Raw genomic sequence first — 20,837 nt, 5'->3', positions numbered from 1 at the left:
TATGTGGATACCAATGGGTTCTGTACGTATGATGGATTTGTACTGGAACCCAAAAGAGATAACCTGGAGGAAGAGGTAAAAGAAAATTTCTTGATACTGGGAAGACAGTGCATCATATATGATGGACTGGCTCAAAAGTTGTGAAGGAAAAAAAATAGTTAAACAAATAACTTGGGATGTCAAAGTGACTGCTGTCCACCCAGATGGTCTGCGGATCTCGATCAGTGCCACACTGTCAGCACGACACTATCTTCCACCGCATTGTTAGGCTTTCTTAAGTGGGTCCATTGCCTTTCATATCAGACAGTTCCTCTGTTGATTTCACAAGACTGGACAGTATCCTAGCCCTCAGTCTACAATTATAATCCTTAAACATGTTGAAAATCAAACCCAGGTCTTTCAAGTAAAAGGCTAACACATTAACCCTATACGATGGAGCTGACCTATAGTAGTAAGAGTAGTAAGAGAGCTTTATTTTATTTTATTGTTAACAATATGAAATCTGTAACAAATATCATTTATATATTGTGTTATATTAACAACAGCTACCTGCCCCGGCTTCGCATGGGAGCATTTATGAATTTAAGGCGATAGGTTACTTTTAACCAAGGACTTATAAAGATTTCCTTGTATATGACATTAGTCGTTTTTCCTCCAGTAATGAACACAAAAAGATTTTGTTTCGACGTAACACACAAAAGGGACGCGCAAAAGCTGTCTATGAGAAAAATCTTCTCCACGGAGATCAACTCCAGCCACGTTAAGTGTCCGACACTGTGCTTTGTTTATTGTCATGCCAAAACAGACTCTTACTGGGAACTGGACTGACTCATTTGAAATCAAAAGGCAAATCTGAAGGAATTGTCTGTATATTTTCCATATTAAGACCACTTCTCCTGTGCCACAGCCAATTAACTTATTAGCTTCAACCAAACAGTTTTTCAAATTGTTCACCACAAATAGCGTCCCATTGAGTAACTTTGGCGGGTGTAAATTACGTAACAATATAACAGATACTCCCTGTTTTCGAAATCAGCTTATGTGGTGGCAAGCCGGAAGGATGTAAAGAATTTTGAAATTCTGTAGGGTAATGAATAACACCTTCACTATCGACTGCTGTGTAAACTGAATAATATACTTAAACCTCGACACTAAATTTGGAGAAACATGACTCCCTCCACCTTAGATAAGTCATTCTTTCTCTCTGCTGTGACATTTGAGAATGTCTTTGTTGGTCAGCTTCAATGTTATATGATAAACACATATTTTCTAATGCAATGTACAACGACCTACATTCGCTTTCTGTCTTGGCAGGATGGGTTATCATACATTTTATGTAGATAACAAAAAAATCACTGAAAAACTATTAATTATTGTATCGTAGCATGTTCAACGAATGCTGGCCGAAGTCGCTGATAGGTCGTGCACTGGTACACAATCTACTCGGTCGCTCTGAACAGGTCATTTACATTTCCATACTTCAGAATGGAGATTGCGCAAAAAAATTAAAACGATATCTCTGAAAGTATAGATGAAAATAACATTCTGTAAATTATATTTTATTCTACATTAAATACTTGAGGGGAATAAACAATTCATTTTGATAAGGATTAACTAATTCATTTCAAAAATAATAATTTGACATTTTTTTACGGCAAACTGTAACATTAAAGCAGTTATAGTGGGTTATGTGCTAAAGATAGGTGTGTTGTCACGGACTTCTTTGTGGAACTTATTATGCTGAACAATTCTTATCTTCATAATAGAGCTGTATCATTAAATGTTTAGCCAATAAAGTTAGAAAAAAGCGCAAGGACGACCATTTTTTCTTCAACTTAATTTAAATCATTACTGTAACAGAAAAAAACACTTATATTGATTGATCTATGTGTTACAGATAGATATATATATGCTGTCACAGACTTTTTGCACAACTTTTTATGCTGAACAATTATCCTCATAGTATAGATGTATCTTTAACGGTTTAGCCAGCGTAAGCTAAAAAGGCACACGGATGGCCGTTTTATCTTCGACTTGCTTCATTGAAATCATTACTGGCTCGGCTTCCTTTGGTCATAGAAGAATGTTTCTATATATTAACCTTTCTCGAGGAATACTTAACAGAATGGTGAAAACCACATCAAAATTAATCCAGTGGTTCTTGAGATTAGCCCTCACAGACAAGCCAGACAGGATTGAGGACTTTATTTTATACTAAGTAGAGATATGTAATTAAATTGAATCCCTTTTATCAAAATTTCATTAATTTGGACATCTGATTAATCTGGACTGATTATGAAGATAATCGTAAGTCGTGTAACTCATTGCTGAGCGTAGTGACCCCAATTGACTTCATACAATATTCTAGATTAAGCGGCACCAACTTTGACGATGTTCAGCTTCTCTTAAAGCCTTCTGAAGAGTCAGACCGGTGGTATGCAGAACTTGATCAATCCACCTACTCGACGTCCTTCCTCATGGTCTTCTGCCGAAAACTTTGCCTTCCATGATACTATCCCGTCTTACAATATGTCCGAAGAATTGGACGATTCTCTTTATGACGCAAGAGGAGAGACGTTCGGAGATATTCAGTTCTTGAATAATAGATGCATTAGTTCCTCTTTCCATCCAAGGTACACGGAGCATCCTTCTCTAACACCACATCTGAAAGGCATCAATACGATACTTACCTCCTGCCTTGAGGGTCCAGGTCTCAGAACCATAAAGGAAGACAGAGAACACAAGAGAATCAACTAGTCTAATCTTCGTACTGTTTGTGATTGCTCTGCTCTGCCATATTTTTGTGAGTTTGCTCATGGCAATGCGCCCTAAGGTGATACGTCTCCTAATCTCTTTGTCAGAACTACCAGTATCACAGATGGTCGACCCAAGGTATATAAAGTCATTTACCATATTCAGTTCCCTTAATCGACCTGTCAGCTGGATCTGTGCCGCTCTGTCAATTATCATTAGTTTGGACTTGCTCAGGTTAATCTCTAGCCCATATTCTAATCTTGCATCTTTTACCCTTGCTACTAATTCTACAAGTTCATCTTCACTGCTGGCAAGGAGAGTGGTGTCATCAGCAAAGAGCAGGTTACTGATTTTTCGTCCACCAATTGATATGCCTCCAGTCCTGTCATTGAGGGCTTTCTTCATCACATATTCAGCATAGATGTTATATAGAAAACGTGATAATATGCATCCCTGTCGGACACCCTGCGAAATACTGAAAAATTCTGAAATGTCGCCATCTACCTTTATAGTTGCAATGTTGTTTCCATACAGACTTTTCAGTAATGATATTAGATGTTATGGAATGCCAAATTCACCAAGAGCCTGCCATAGTTTATTCCAGACAACACAATCAAAAGCTTTCTTGTAGTCAAGGAAGCATATTTGCACAGGAACACAGAGAACTCATGAGATTTTTCAATTATTTGCCTCATATTAAAAATCTGTTCTCGTGTTCCTTTTCCTGCAACAAATCCTGCTTGCTCAATGGATATGTGAGGCATTTCTACATTAAACTCTGAAAAATACTTGTAAATTTAAGATGAATGATCTTTTAAATAAGAGGATTTCATTGACAAAACAAAAATTCTTTAATTCTAAAGTGATTATTCTGAAATACTCGATATGATATTTAGTTTAATTAAAACTGGTCATTTTAGATTTGCAGTGTTTTTCCTCTCAATAAAATCCTCTTGATGTAAATTCAATTGTTTTTAGAGTGCTACTTTGTTTGTCTATGAAAAATTGGCATGTGCACGTGAACCTGAATTTATTTTGAAACAGAATAATTCCTTTTGGAAAAAATTATTTTGACTCAACAGGTCAGTGTGGATGATCCATTGGTGTACACAAAACCTCCCTTACCTCAACACTCCATCAATTGAAATGATACCCAGTACTCTAATTAAAGTCAGATTTATGCTATATGTACTACAGTGTACTTGCATTTATTATCAACTTCAGGCGACAATTTTATCAGCTTACGCTGTCTAAATCATTAAGGGTATCCAAAAAATATATGTAAACTATTGTAGAGCATAAAACGTCTACAAAATAAGTCAATGGAACCACATGTCTAGCTTTAAAATTTTGACCACAATTATATCTGTTGTTTGTTAACAATAGAAATCCTGCGCTAAGTATGCGAAGAGCATTCTATAACTCAAGAACCACTGGAGAAAGGTTTATATGGATTTTACTGTTGCCTAGAGGATCTCCTGGAAAAGGTTTTTATGTATTATTGAATTGGGAAGAAAACCGAGGGGAAATGGTGTCTGCAAAGCAACTGACAGAAAATATAACACTACGAGAATACTTTCTCAGTTGACGTTACCTGAACCGTTAAAGATATCTACAAACTAGATGGGAAGGAATTGCATAAATGTCCTAAAAAAAAAGGTGAGGCTGATGTAGTTGAACACCTTCAAATACCACCAGACTGAGCCAGTATCGAAGCTGCCAAGTTGGGGTCAAAACGCCAGGGCTGCAACTGTCTCAGCCACTAAACCCAGCTGGAAGAAAGTGACGGCATGTGAATGCTTTATGATCTGCAATTCTTACCTATGCAGGTTGAGAATATCTTTAATGGTTTGCACAGTCTAAGCTGAGAGTTCTACAAAAAAAAAAAAAATTCTTGGGGCTATCTATGACAGCAGTGTTGCCAACCGTACAAAATTTGATGTTCTGTACTATCATACATCGTGGATCGTACGCCAATTGTACAATCCTATGACGTATCGTAAATTCTGTCTTGTTTTCTCTGTAAAACGCATAGATTTTTGTTCCTTCTTTTATTCGTGCAAGTTATGTTCTATCATCGATAAAATGTTGGAAAGAGAGGGAGAGGATTTTTGAATAATGAAATTCCCAAAGGGAATTTACCAAGAATGGGTTCTTTCCTTTCTGAGTTACTGTAATCAGTGGATCATAGCATACACCTTCAATAGATAGACGATGACTGGAAGAAATTGCTCTTTGTCAACGTCAATTGTGATATTAAAGCCTGATCTGAAGTAGATTAATTCTGGGCCAAGTTATAGGAGGTAAAAAAAAACACATTTGGTGAATGTGAGTTTCATGCACATCCAGAATTTGCACTCTCCGTTTTGTCACTCCCTCACTCGAAAGCTGATTGTGAAAGAATATAAGAATATTCAACAAAATTAATCTCAATAAAATAAAAAACAGGAATAGGCTAATTACTTCTATGGTGAATGGATGCTTGCTGGGCAGTCAGTGGTAGGTGTAAAGAGAACATGCTCAGAAGGATGACAAAAGCAGAGTTGTATAGTGAACCAGCAAGCTCAGAACCTTCTGCTGTGAATGTGCCTAGAGGTTCCATAGAAGAAGATGATCATAACAATAAGTCACTTCAGTTACTTTATATCTCATGTTGACTGCTTCTTTACAAATAACCAAATTCTGGAGTAATATAAATAAAATTTATTTTCGTATCCTTGATACTGTATCTCACATATTAGCACAACATGAAATATTTATTTTCCATCCTAACCTGTTTAAATGTGGAGCTGTGGCAATGAGACACCTAGCTATTGTGTTATAGGAAATTCGCAGAACGTGCAGTTTTACGTGCGGTCCGAACCAGAAGTAGACCTACTCGACTTTTTGGAAATTTCATATTATTAACCAAGATTCTTGAGAAGCAAGCTGCTGCATAAGTGAGCTATTTGCATCTGTAAAGAGACTTAAGTAGCGAATATTTAAGGGTTATTTTAAGTCGTACAATTCTCTCTTGAAGAAATACGATCTTTTGGGGTTATTGTATGATCCTGATCATCTCAGAGGTTGGCAACGCTATATGACAGTCAAGGTTTACCATAGTTTATTCAGATCCATTTCATTGCAATAGCTAAAACTGGTACACTTTCCTGTTCCACGTAGTGATGTTTTTACATACCTAACCCAAGGGACACAATGGCTTGGATTTGCAAAACCTGGTCAACATGGGCAGAGATACAGGTAAAAACTTGTATACTGCATATAACTGAAATTGATAACACTGAAAGCCGATTTTTGAGGCCAATGTACATCATTTTCTTTGGTGGTGGGTTTTTTTTTTTTTTTTTTTTTTTTTTTTAGAACTTGCTTTACGTCACACCAACACAGATAGGTCTCATGGTGATGATGGGATAGGAAAGGCCCAGGAGTGGAAAGGAAACGGCCGTGGCCTTAATTAAGGTACAGCCCCAACATTTGCCTGGTGTGAAAATGGGAAATCACAGAAAACCATCTACAGGGCTGCTGACAGTGGGGTTCAAACCCACTATCTCCCAGATGCAAGCTCACAGCTGCGCACCCCTATCTGCACGGCGAACTCGCCCAGTGTACATTTTCTAACAAAATCAGAAATTCACTGTTGAAGTTGACAGATGCTCTTTAATTCAGATGTGAATCGTCTTATATTTCTAAGAAGCTGACCTGGCACAATTCATTAAATTAAGATCTATGTTTATGTGCTGTATTAGAAAGGTTTCATTCTATTATATGTTAGACATGGTCATCTATTATTAATAAGACAACTTGCATCCAATATCATATTTAAATTATATTTTTGCATCAATACACACCACACTGCATGGTCTATTGTGTCTGTGGATTTAAATTTTGGGTTTTCAATTGGTGTTCATGGTATCCAGCCACATTAATCTCTGTATTGCATCCAAGTTGCTTTGATTATTTTTCTCACATTTTCATTTCATTTCTGCAGTCGAGATCCTAGGTAGCGGAATGTATCTGTCTTGGTAACAGGGACTCCATTGACTTGTATAGAGCCAGGGGACAGAATTAAAGATGGCAAGCTGAGCTGATACTGTAACAAAATCAAGTGGTGCTCATAAGATGTGCCCGTACCAATGAAGTCTCCACTCCTGCATTTCCTCACTGATTGGAGCCACGCCTGCTAGTTATTTGATGTTTGTGCTATTGATACAGTTGTGCAGAGAAATCTCCAATGTTCTTTGCAACATTAGCATTTCCATAACACGTTCTGTAGTATGTTTGGCACTTCTAGGATTAGGCCAGCACTCAGCACTATACAGTGCCCCTGGTCTCACCAAAGTGCGATGTATCTCTGATTTTAGGTGGGTAGGCATTCTCTTATCACAAAAAACAGCTGTGACACCCTGGTATTGCATCTAAGTTGTTCTGATTCTTTCTCCCACATTTTTCGTACACACAATCACCACTCCTAGGTAGCGCTATGTGTCTACCTTGGTAACAGGGACTCTGTTAACTTGTAAGGAGCCAGGGGTAAGAATTATTTCTGGGTATTGCTTATTCAAAATATGATCGTACTTGGGTGAGGTGATACTAGTGTTTGTTTATTGCAGTTGGTAGAAGACAGCAGAGCAAGCAGTGCTGCCATCACAAGTTTCACATTATCAAGAGGACAAGATGAATTTTAGACAATATGAGTGTTTTTAATGTAAAAACAACAGGGCAGATTCAGAATGGAATGTGCTGATCATTTAGAGGTAGCGACTTTTTTTGATCAAGGCAGGAAAATGAACATTACAGCAAAAGGAGCCACTGTACCTGGCAACACAGTCAGATGGCAGAGCACAGGACGTAAACAAGCAGTAGTTCCTGGTGTGACCAAGTGCAATTTAATTTTTAACAAGTAATGCTCAGTCTTACAGAAGTTCAGATGAAGACCAAACCTTTTCAGATGATCATACCATACTTGGACTCAAATTTAAAGGACCTGTCAGGTGTTCAATGCAAGTATTACACCATCAGCATACACAGCCATGTCCACAGAATGCCCTTCTGTAAATCATGAGTCATTGTGTCCATCACAATACCAAAGAACAGTGAAGAGAGAGCCGATCTTTGTTGAATGCCAACTGCCACAATGAAGCTTTCAGTCAATCTTGCAGGGTACTTCATTTGGTTGCTGGTGTTGGTGTGCAGCATTCTCACCCAGTTGATGTATGCTTCTGGAACTTATTCTTAATGCTACCAACTAATATAAATTGAAGCTCCAAAAAATTATCCTCAAATACTCCCAAAAATCTTTTCAAAAATATTGTTACAAATCTGATCAATCATGAATAAGTTATATGTATATAATAGATTTAACAGAACACAAAAATTTCAGCTTTAAAATGATATTTCCGACAATTCTTTATATGATAATAAATTGAAATAAGGTACCGCATAATCCCGAATACCACCCGCACTTTCTTCCCGAAAATATTGGTTCTAAATCTTGGGTGCGGGTCGTATTCAAGCCGTTCATTCTCGTAAATATTTACTACGTTTACACGGAGTACTGAAATAGATTTGAATACGGTTACCGTAATCAATATACCACATGTAAACGGGCATTCAGATCTTATTGTGTTTTAGTTGCGTTCTAGAAAACAAGATCGATTTTTTCTCAATACGGTTACAGTGGCATGTAAATGCGAAATGTAAGGTAATGAAATATGGTAAATCAAAGAATATGGGTACATTTGCGGTAAATATGAAAGCCACTGCTGCGGATGCTTGATCGTCATTTGTTTTACAAGTGTTGCTGGCATGCCGGGTGCGCGAATAGCTGATCTTGCGGGATATCATACTTTGCGAGAGTCGAGACTGTTGGTTACGGAAGACTACCTTGCTCACATTCGAGTTTCATATTTGTCCCATGAAAGTGCTGTCACGATAGTAAGCGATGGATTCAAAACTGTGTCTATGGTCATTTACTGTGCGTGAGAAACTTAAAGTTGTAAGCGAAGCTGAAATATACGGAAATCGTGCCATTGGCAGAAAGAACAATATTGATGAATCATGTATTAATGATTGGTGGAAGAAGGAAAAACTTCTAAAAAGTAACGGCAATCGCAGAGCGTTCCGTGGACGGAGTGCACTGTTTCCGGAAACTGAAGAATGACTCCACAAATTTGTGATAGAAATACGTGAGTTAGGATATGGTGTTTCTAGTGAAATCTGTCAATTGAAAGCACTAAAGATCTCAAAAGAACTTTGATGGATCCGAAACTTTTATTGGAGAAAGGGATTGTGCATTCGGAGACGTACGTCTATTTTGAAATGCCGTTGGCAAATACAGTGGACACAAAGGGTTCCAAAAGTGTAACCATCAGAACGGGTGGTAATGAAAAGCGACGATGGACGGTAATGTGTGTATTAGCGGATGGAACCAAACTCCCTCCATATGTGGTTCTGAAAAAGAAAACACTTCCGAAAGAAAACTTGCCATCCGGTGTTAATGTTAGAACATGAGTCCGGCTGGATGGACAGTTCATTAGTTGAGGACTGGGTGAAGTGCGTTTGGCAACATCGCCCGGGAGCTTTGTTACAAAAACAAAACATGCTTATGTTGGACAGTTACCGAGGACATACAACTGACGCCATAAAAGATATGATGAGGAAAGGAAAAACCGATCTTGCGTAAATTCCCGGAGGACTTGCTTCTATTCTACAGCCGTTGGATGTGTCCGTGAACCGGCCTTTCAAAACTGCAATGAAACAGTTGTACACCGAATGGATGTCTGATGGTGATCATGCGTTATCGGACAAGTGAAGAGGGCTGAAATGGGACTAATATGCAGCTGGATCAAGACCGCATGGCGTGCATTCCCAATGATCTAGTGTCCAAAAGCTTGAAGAAATGAGGAATTTCAAATTCATTGGATGGTAGTGAGGACAATTCTTTGTGGAAAGATGCCAGCGACGAAAGTTCCTATGGTGAAACTTCACATGACAACGGTGAACTGTGAATTATCTGAGTATTGGACCGATTTTATTTACGATTTTTGTGATGATTTTATTAATTATAAGCTGTTTGAATTTATATTTGTGGTATATTTGAAGAAAATTAAATAAGTATGTAAGTTTTGTTTTTGTTTTTTCCATATTTTGCGTCTCAAATTTAGGGTGCGGGTCTTATCCGGTGGGGGGTGGTATTCAGGATTATACGATATATCATTTAAACTAATGGCGGAAGATGGAATTCTAAGCAAACATCTTCAAAACTTTTACTCCTATCTTAATTAGTGTTGGAGAAAATAAATCACAAAACTTCAGACAATAAGTACTGGATACTCCCCTTTACTAAACAGAATGTCAACACAGCTGTGATTTCTCCATGTCACTCCAAGCCGTGCAATGTTGGTCAATGTGTCTCGAGGTCAGTGCACTGTGACCTGCAGACAAGCTCTGAGTACAGGCCACAAATGGCTTTATTAAATCAAGAAATGTGTGTTATGATTTTAATTTATGGCGAGGCAAGATGTAATAGAGCAAGGGTGAGACGAATGTATCAGGAATGTTTTCTTAACTGAAGACATCCAAGTGATCAGGCTTGTTTCAATGTTCTTCAGAGACTTCCACACCAGGTCTGAATACACTGACCTGCGAATTCAAACTTTCCAATCACGGCACGAAGTTTACATAGTGATCTTTTATATTTCAGGCATGCTGATTTCGGAACTGAAGTCAGTTTTCCCCTATCACATCAGGTTTTTTGTGCAAATTCAAAATGAATATTTGATAAATATGCAGCACGCACACATGCAAGATTACTATTATCACATGAAAAGAATGCTTCTTATTATTTTCACCCATCTGAACACTCCTATCTTACACTGGTATACTTATGAACATAATATAAAGATATGTAGTGTATTGTGTTAACAGATCTGTAGAAAAACACAGCCAAATGTACCAAAATTTACCACGCATTAAGGCTCATAACGTACTGAGAATGGTAAATCTAAGGTTTAAATTTTATAATGTCCTACCTTAGTATAAGAAATGTCTCCACCTTACTTTTTGTGTGTGAGGAGTAGTTGGACCTAGTAACCAGCAGTAATCTGCCAGCATGGTTTTGTTCCATTTCCCTTGATATCTGCGTTCCATTTCCTGTAGATCCTGATGGAATCTTTCTCCTTGCTCTTCGCTCAGCATTCCTAGGTTCTCAGGAAAATAGTCCAGATGTGAACATGTGCACTTTCAAGTTCATTTTGCAGCCTAAATCTTGGAAAGAAACAAGCAATCTATCCACCACTTGTTTGTAGTCTGAATCCTTTGTTTTCAAGAAAGTTTTTGACCACATTCCGGAATGCTCTCCATGCCGATCGCTCTGAAGCGCACATAACGTCTTCAAAATTAGCGTCAGAAAGAAGTTTTCTGATATCTGGACCTGTGAAAATACCCTCCTTGATTTTGGAATTACTGATGCCTGGGAATCGATGACACAGGGACTTAACAAATTGCTTCACAAGTCCTAGTTTGATATGAAGTGGAGGTAACAGTATTTTGCTCTTGTGAACAAGAGTTTCTTGTTTTATGTTTTTCGACCCTACAATCCATTGTCTACGAGGCCAAAGTCCAGTGATGTAACGATGTAACCTTGCTCGACTGTCCCACTCACACAGAAAGCAGGGGAGCTTTGTGTAACCTCCTTGTAAGCCTAACAGAATACCTATCACTTTGAAATCACCACACAGTTGCCACTTGTGTTCCTGGTACTTCAGTTTACACAACAGCACTTCGAGATTTCCATATGTTTCTTGCATAATAACTGAATGAGCAACGGGAATGGATGCAAGTTTGTTTTCATTGTGAAGAAGGACGCACTTCAAACTACGCTTGGAGGCGTCGATAAAAAGTCTCCAGTCAGTAGGGTCACACTGTGGTACTCCTAGTTTTAAGATAACCTCCAGAATGTTTTGCAGTAAACCAAGACTCCCTCTTCAGAAAAGAAGGGTGTAAATTCTTGTTCGCAATGTCTGTACCAACAGTACGTCATCCCTGGTGCCAACATGTTCTTTTCATGAAGTCTAGACACGAGTAACTCGGCAGATTCCTTTGTAAGGCCAAGATCTCGAACAAAGTCATTTAATGCACTTTGCTCGAACAGTCTTGGTTCTTTTTCAACACATTCAGGGGGAAAATCACACTCAGAGTTAGTGCCCGTCATTTCTGCGTCAGATTCAGAAGAGGGACAATTCTGTAAATTTTCTGGACACTGTGTAACTGGTGTATCAGGGTTATGAGAAATGGGTAGAATTGCAGATTGAGTATTGCTTGGATACACAATGTTACCATTGTTGCTGCTGTTAAATCGTTTCACATTCAAAGAACTTTTTTTTTTTGCCATTTGCTTCACGTCGCACCGACACAGATAGGTCTTATGGCGATGATGGGACAGGAAAGGCCTAGGAATATGAAGAAGGAAGCGGCCGTGGCCTTAATTAAGGTACAGCCCCAGCATTTGCCTGGTGTGAAAATGGGAAACCACGGAAAACCATCTTCAGGGCTATAGGCAGTGGGGTTCAAACCCACTATCTCCCAGATGCGAGCTCACAGCTGCGCACTCCTAACCGCATGGCCATTCACAAAACAGAAGTAGCAGTGAGTACTGTGGTCTGGGGGTTCCCGCCACACCATTGGAATACCGAATGGCAACGCAGTTCGCTTACCATTCACCCATTGCCGTAACTGTTCTATACAGGTTCTACATGCCTTATGTGGTGCCCTTGGCTTGTCTTGGTCTCCAAGTTTCAAGCCAAAGTAGGCATAGTAGGCCTTTGGCATATGAAGAAGGAAGCAGCCGTGGCCTTAATTAAGGTACAGCCCCAGCATTTGCCTGGTGTGAAAACGGGAAACCACGGAAAACCATCTTCAGGGCTATAGGCAATTACACCCTGTAAGTTCAATAAAAATATTAACACAGTACATCACTCACATATAAAACGCTTATGAAGACAAAAATCTCTTTTCACTAGCAAGCGAAACACAACTCAGACTGTCGCAGACGAGACACAACGAGAGAATGACGCTACTCAGCCAAAACTGTGTTTTGCCGGCTATGTTGTACATAGTTGCCGGCTGTACACTCTGGGCGTGATAATACAGGACTACGAGAGGGCTGGAGGACATCGAATTAATAAAATATTAATAAAATAATATGGAAATCTAAATTAAATCAACACTCTTCCTAACAACGTAAGAAATCCATTAGTGCATGTGATGAAATAAACGTAATATAGGATTTTTGAGAAAATGTGGTGATGGAGAAAAATTAACATCGGATCCTGATTCAGGAGGCAGAAGTCATCCTAAAAAGCAATACAGGATGGCGGCAATGAAACCATCGCAGGACAGTGTTATTGAAATTATTTTGTCCTTCAAAACATCAATCAATCAATCAATCAATCAATCAATCAATCAATCAATCAATCAATCAATCAATCAATCAATCAATCACTTCCACACTTACTAGTTATGCTATTCAGCACTACCAGTCCAAATATCCCAATCCTTTATATGAGTTTACAATGACAACAGCAGCAATTTTTTTTACGTATGGATTTTAAAAGACAAGCACTGCTATTCTCTTATCAGCTGACTATTCCTCTCTTCACCCCTGACAACAGGCAAAGTCACGCTTATATTACACAACTTCCCCTCTCCGACCTTGCCTTGCCCCAACTCCCTCTAGCTACAACAGATTTAGTTTGCCACTGCTGCCTGAAGAGTTAAGAAAATCTAAAAACATTAACCTTCTACTATTTAAGAGATTTAATATACTAAAGATAGATGACAATTTCTTTGCAGTCTTTTCTATCACCTATTAGACAGACGGACCTTATTTCAATTACACCCTGTATATGAACTCACTAAACTTGCCAATTTTTCATATAATAGGCAGCATACGAGCACCCGAGAAGACCAATATTTCCCCCTTTTGGAAATAACACAAGCGAGTTCCACAACTTCATCCACCACATATTTACAGAAATCAAGGGTAGGAAGCAACGGGCCAGGATGGGAACACACATAAAGAATTAACACACTGCCAGCTAAAATGCAAAGAGGGAGCAATAGAAAGGAAAGACAAAAATAAACATGAATACACAAGCACAAAATTCACTTCTCACATGTTCCTTATCACGATAACCCTTAAATCATTTTGTCCTTTCTGTATGTTAATCCTGCATTATATTTACCTTTCACTTCCACAAGACTGAAGATGTCTTGAGAATGACTTCTGCTAAATGACTACAGATGGATGCTCACTTCCCTAATAAAGCTGGCAAGCAGAGATAAATCTGTTGCAGGCTGAGAAGAAAAGCATGTGGAAGCACTAGGATTGCTGAGGAGAGAGCCTATTCTTGTGAGGATAGCAGTGAATGGATATGTGGAGTTAGGTCCTTATCCTCATATATTTTCTATATCTCTGCCTTTTCTGTTGCTCTCTTTCCACACTAACTTACCTTTCCTATTATTCAATGCCCTATCGATCAGGACATCACTATAACATTCAGACACCTAAAAACAAGATTGCCACCAGTTCGGGAGGCACAGATACTTATCAGCAGACACTATAATGGAGTGGCAGAATGGGAATTTGCATGGAGCAGTACAGCTCCAAAGGAGAGGAGGATATTATTTAAATACTCAGCACCCTCCTGATGGCTTTGATCTCCTTTGAAGAACTTGGGTCAGCCTGAACAGAATTTGAACGAACCATGGACGCTGCTTTGTAAGTGGGGTATGCAAACACACACCCCCCCCCCCCCCCAACTGTGACTGCATGCATGAATGAAACTACTCGCCACATCGTAGCAGAATGTCCAAGGAGAGTATACTCTGGATGTCTGGAAGATTTTGTGGAAACATTTACATACGGCAAACAGTGGTGGGACAAAATGAACATATGCCTGTGAAATTGATAAGATTAAGTTGATCATTTCAATTTTTTTTCCCAAATTCTTGTGTAGGAGTTCTTTGATTAGTTTCAGGTTGTTTTTTCATCAAACAGAAGTAATCAAGGAACTAAATAAACTAAAAGTAACAGAAAGCATAGGAATGATATCCTTTGACATCACCAATGTACCAATGGAAGAATCCATTAAATTATAGAAAACCATCTAAAACATACCAATTCACTACAAGAAACAAACAAAATAATTAACCTTCTTAAAACAAACTTAAACAATTTTTGTTTTACATTCAATGACAAAATCTATCATCAAAAGTGTTAACCATGGGCTCACCATAAAGAGGCACAATAGCAAACATTTTCCCAAATAACTTTGAAATCGATTTCTTAACCAACCAACAGTCTAAAGGAATCTTACACTGGAGCAGATATGTAGATAATGTGCAGTACACTGAGTGGCCAAAAGTCATGGGAAGACACTGAATGTGATGTTAATAATGAGTTGCTTCTCCACGAGCCCTCAAATTGGTAGCAATACAGCGAGGCATCGACTCTACAAGGTGTTGGAATCATTCTGGAGGGATCTGGACCCACGCATCTTGCACTGCTACCCACAATTGGTCCTGTGTAGTTGGTGCGGGGTTCATGAAGGTTACACCGGTCGGCAGCATCTCATAAATGCTCGACTGGGTTAAGATCGGGGGGATCTGGAGGACCAATCCATGGTCGTAACTTCACTGGAGTACGCCTCCAACAACCTGCGTGCCACCACAGAGCAGTGATATGGCTCATTGTCCTATTGAAACATGGCATCTCCATCAGGGTACTCTAGAGCCAGAAGGGGATGCAGATGGTCTGAAAGAATGTCTACATAACGTGCACCAATCAGCGCTCACTGCAGCCGGACAATGGGGCCTAATTGTGACCATGAGAATAACACCCAGACCAGAACTGAGCCACTTCCCGCCTGGACACAACCTTGTTGACACGCAGGATCCATATCTTCATGGGGCATATGTCACACTCTCACGGGCCCATCAGCTCGATATAACTGGAACCGGGATTCATCAGACCATACCACACACCGCCACTGTTCCATGGTCCATTGCCGAGGTTCGCGGACCCATGCACGTCGTTGAGCTCTGTGTCGAGGTGTCAACAAAGGGACGCGTGTTGATCGTCAGCTGGTGAAGACTATGCGGTGTAGCTGCCTCCTTACAATCCTGGTAGAAATGGGTTGCTGACTCCCAACATTCAACTGGGCAGTGATCTAACTCACAGTAACCCGTCGAGCGCCCAGTATGGTTCTGTGGAAGCGATGTGATGTCCGTTCGTTGAACACCTGTGATCATCCCGTGCGGCAGTTTATGCGGGTGGCAACATTCTCTCTGCGATATTGAAGATCAACCCTCGACACTGCTGACCTCGGAAACCCGAATTCGAGTGTAATTTCCGCAATGCTATGACCCATGCGCTGTGCACCGATGATCATCAAAGTCAGTTAACTCGCGATGTGTTACCATCTTCACGACACTGGTGTCTGTGACAGACTGCTCAGCTACGCCGCAGCTAGCTGCGCTGCTCAGGGGTCATACACGGCACATTTTCTAATGGGACACCCCTTCCCGTCTCTTTTGGCCACTCAGTGTATTATGCATGTATGTTAATGATGTCACAAATGCTCACTAGTTACTAAAGACTGAATTCTTTACACAAGTCAATTAAGTTCACAATGGAACCAGAAGCTAGCAAGAAAATAAGCTCTTCAGACATCAAAATCAGTAGGAATAATGACAACCTGTTATTAAAAATATAAGAAAACCCACTCACATATCACACACTATTGACAATGAATATAATAATACACAATCAATATAGCAGGACTGAATACAATGAATGATACACAGAGCAATTTCGATACCAATGAGCACAACATATTTCAATGAAGAAATACAAATAATAAAACAAATCACAAAAGGAAACAGCTGCCCCCCTGACACAGTACATAAACTATTACATGAACAAAGGAAAATACATCAGGAAAACCACATATGAAAGAGAAAAATACATTGTCCTCAACTACATAAACAAGAACACATACAAGGCCTAAAAGTAGCCTTTAGAATGAACAACACACTGCAAAGACACATAAGCAAATGCAATCTAACAAACAAACAAACAAACAAACAAACAAACAAACAAACAAACAAACAGACCATTTCTGTATGTAAAAGTTTATGAACTCAAATGTCAAGAAGTAAACTGAAATGTCACATATACAAGCCAAACAAAATGTAATTTCCACACCAGGTACAAAGAACACAAAACTGCCATTAGATACAATTGGCATTCAGCCTTCAGAGAACATGACAAAAGTGCACAATTTCACAGACATTGGCACAGATCTAAAAATCTTACATCAAAAATAGAAGTACAGTATATCTTTGAACATTAAGGAGGCTGTTGAAATTTACATCACAAAAAATCCAATCAAACCAACCTCAATGAACACACACACATTTAAGAAATTCATCTCTTTTCAACCTACTAAATTAATTTTTGAGTACATTATTTTGCTTTAGTGCTCAAAGAAACCCACAGGAGGCTAGTTTGACTTAAATGTCTGGAATGTGCGTTAGGATAATCTTATCTATAGTAAATTATTTGCCAATCAAGACTTTTTAATAGGTTATTATTTATCACTGAAAATAAGGTCTTACATGTTACATTAATTAATTCTATACTTTACTGCACCAAAACCATTAACATACATTTACTGTCTGATACACAAAAACACATGATAAGATGAAGAATCAACATGTACACTCCCTTCTCAAATGAACCGAGTTAACGGCCACAACATTTACCTCACCCTCCAACCCCTTCTCCCCTCACCAATGCATGGAACAAGGTTATTGCCTACAGAACATTATTTTACACGTTTGCATTAGCGTTCAGTGAATCCCACAGGAGGCTACTCTTGACTTAAATGCCTGGAATGTGGGTTAAGATATTGTGTAGTAAATTCTCTGAATTTACCAATCAGGACTTTTTTGTAGGTTATTATTTATCCCTAAAATAAGGTCTTACAGTACATGCTATATTTAATTCAATTCCATACTTTATTTCATCACAATCATTAACGTGCATTTACTGCCTAATCACAGAAATACATTATAACAGATGTCATCATGTAGTTGCTCTAGGGAGCCGGTGTTACTTGCTCCGCTTGGGAAGGGTGTTTGTCACGTGACAGGAGAGCAGCAGTCAGGCGGGTTGCATACCGTGGCCGTACTGTACTAGCGCCACTGGCCTTCAGTACATACTACGTCATGCACTTCCCCTACTTCTTCGCTAAGCTGCTCTTGTTTCTTGAGAGCGGGGAGCAAACTGGCTCCAAAGGCATTTTGCTCTCGACTGACGATGCCTGCATTATAAGATGAAAAAACAATACCCCCTCACTCTGCCCCTCTCCATTACACAGAACCAATGCGCACACAATCTCATCATCCCACTTACTTCCCCTCCCCTATCAATGAAACAGAGTTACTGCCTACAAAATTTCTTCTCAAACTCCTAATTAGCTACAAAGACCAAGACCAGAAATAAACAATTGGCAGCAGTCCAGCTGAAGGTAACAGACTACAGCAGCTAATATAAGTACTGGAAAATTTCCACAATGTACTAAAGTGACAGCAGAGGACTAATAAATTCGTACTTGTACAAATTTGTTGCTTGCTGATGCTTGTTGTTTTAAGGGGCCTATCATCGAAGGTCATCGGCCCACAAACAAATTTGTTCATAACATCATCAATTCATAATCACTAACTAGTTTACGCAACATAAACAATATTGTACGTACATGCCCATGGCTTAAAGTGATTTGATAGAATCTGAGGATGTTCTTGTAGAACAAAACATGGCATTCTTTGTTTAACAGTGTCTATTTTTATAGATATGTTATATATTCTATTTTGAATTTGTGTGATTGACAGACTGAAAAGCTTTTAAGTTACACAAGTCGACACTGGAAAGTATGGCTTCCTTCTTTAAAAAAAATGTAGTAGATTAATATTGTTATTTGGGTGGGTAGTAGAATAACTAATGATGGCAGAAACAAGAATGACATAAAACGTAGACTAACACAAGCAGGGAAAGGTCATACTATGAAGTTGAAATTCGAATTAGAAATATGTTTTTGAAAACTTCTGTCTCGAGCACGGCACTGTATGGAAGTGAAAGATGAACAATAACAATCTCAGAAAGAAAGAAAATAGAAGTTTTTGAAATGTGATGTTAAAGAAGAATGACCACAGCTGTGAGCTTGCATCTGCGATATAGTGGGTTCGAACCCCACTGTCAGCAGCCCTGTAGATGGTTTTTTGTGGTTTCCCATTTTCACACCAAGCAAATGCAAGGGATGTACCTTAATTAAGGCCACGGCTGCTTCCTTCCAACTCCTAGGCCTTCCCTCTCCCATTGTCGCCATTAAGACCTATCTGTGTCAGACCGGCGTAAAGTCAATTGTAAAGAAAAAAAAAAAAAAGAAAAAGAATGACAAACATGAGATGAGTTGATCGGATCTCAAAAAAAGAGATACTGAATAGAGTTGACAGGAAGAGAACAATTTGGCTAAATTTGACCACAAGACAAGAGAGAATGGTAGGACACATCCTGAGACATCCATGACTTGTTCAGTTATCAGGGAAGTGTAAGTAGTAAGAACAGTAGAGACAGACCAAGGCATGAATATGATGAAGAGATCAGAGTAGATGTATGATGTAGTAGTTACGTAGAAATGAAAAGTTAGCACACGACAGAATAAAATGGAGAAGTGCATCAAACCAATCTATGGACTGATGACCCAAACAACAAAATATAATGTACTTTTGTGTACATGTGGTGGTGGTGGTGATGATAATGATGATGATGATGTTCCTTGGTCCTGACTTCCTACCATTGGTTTACAGTCAAACTCTCGTTTGTTCCTTTTTCCAACGATTAAAAAAAAAAAAAAAAAATACCAAAACTAGGCATTCATAAAACTAAAATTATCTTCAGAAAGATAGCAGTTTAATACTTGGAGCTCAACAGAAGTTTGGAATATTATTGTTATTCTGAATGATTATAGATTACATACCTTATAGAATTCAATCTGACTTTCAAGTGCTTTAATAACAGCTTCATACTCTTTGAACAGTGGAGACAGTACCCTGTAAGAGAAACAAACATTTTCTGCACTCATAAAATACTTTGCTCCATAGTTGTGAATGTGAACTGTTACTCTCAAGATATAGCATCACATCTTTGTTAGTGTAGTTATTCTAATAGTTAAAAGTATTTGATTAAATAAAATCATTTTAAACAGTAGAGAATTAACTGTTCAGCACTTCACTGTCAGGCATGAATGGTAGATATTGGAACTGCATATTTACTTCTCCCTTCCCTCTACAGCCCTGTAAACATATCTATGCAAAAATAAGACTTCACAGACACAATTTCCATAAGAGTATGTCCATGTTATACACTGACCAGCACAAAAAAATATGAAACACTAATTTAATTTATTTATTTTAAATTCTCATCACTTGAAGGAGGGTAAAATAATATTTTTTAATCTAACACCCTGATTTAGTAATTCTGGAACCTAAAAATCAGCAAAAATTACTTTATCTAAACAATTTAACTGAACTGTTCAAGAAAGACAGAAGTAACACATAACTGATGTGTAGATCTCCAGCTGTTTATGGGTAATCACAAAATGTCTATCCAATGTAACACTTAGCTGACACTTTTTTCTATTGTAACACTTCCTTTCCGTTTTCTACCTTTCACATTCAACACTTCAATAACACTTTTACCCACTTTCAGAAGCATGCATTGCTACCTCTTGCTTTAATCACAACGTTCAACGTCCCAGGCATGCTCTCCATTAATGTTGCAATCATGTCATGTGGAATCTACTCCCATTCTTATCTGAGATGTGAAGATTCCATGGTCTGTTAAATGACTATTTAGTTCTTTCTCCAGGTTGAAACAACTTGCTGTTTTATGTAACACATACAGGTTGCTGACATTTTGAATATATCGCAGTATTCTTTATCGAGGCAATCAATGTACCCCT

The 20,837-nt window shown here is 38.6% G+C and overlaps 1 protein-coding gene across 4 annotated transcripts in view; it reads right to left on the bottom strand.

Annotated features, from left to right (window-relative positions):
* The window catches only part of LOC136866390 (sodium channel and clathrin linker 1), a 180,547-nt gene that overhangs the window by 139,070 nt on the left and 20,640 nt on the right, over positions 1-20,837 (bottom strand). For all 4 annotated transcript variants that reach the window (XM_067143305.2, XM_067143307.2, XM_067143302.2 and 1 more), the window contains exon 3: positions 19,854-19,926. In XM_067143305.2, coding sequence (XP_066999406.2) covers positions 19,854-19,926 — 73 coding nt within the window. The remainder of the gene's footprint in view (positions 1-19,853; positions 19,927-20,837) is intronic.

Source organism: Anabrus simplex, chromosome 3, assembly GCF_040414725.1.
Source record: "Anabrus simplex isolate iqAnaSimp1 chromosome 3, ASM4041472v1, whole genome shotgun sequence".
Lineage (NCBI taxonomy): Eukaryota > Metazoa > Arthropoda > Insecta > Orthoptera > Tettigoniidae > Anabrus > Anabrus simplex.
The sequence above is the reverse complement of the archived record's forward strand: the minus strand, read 5'-3'. Positions and strand labels throughout refer to the sequence as shown.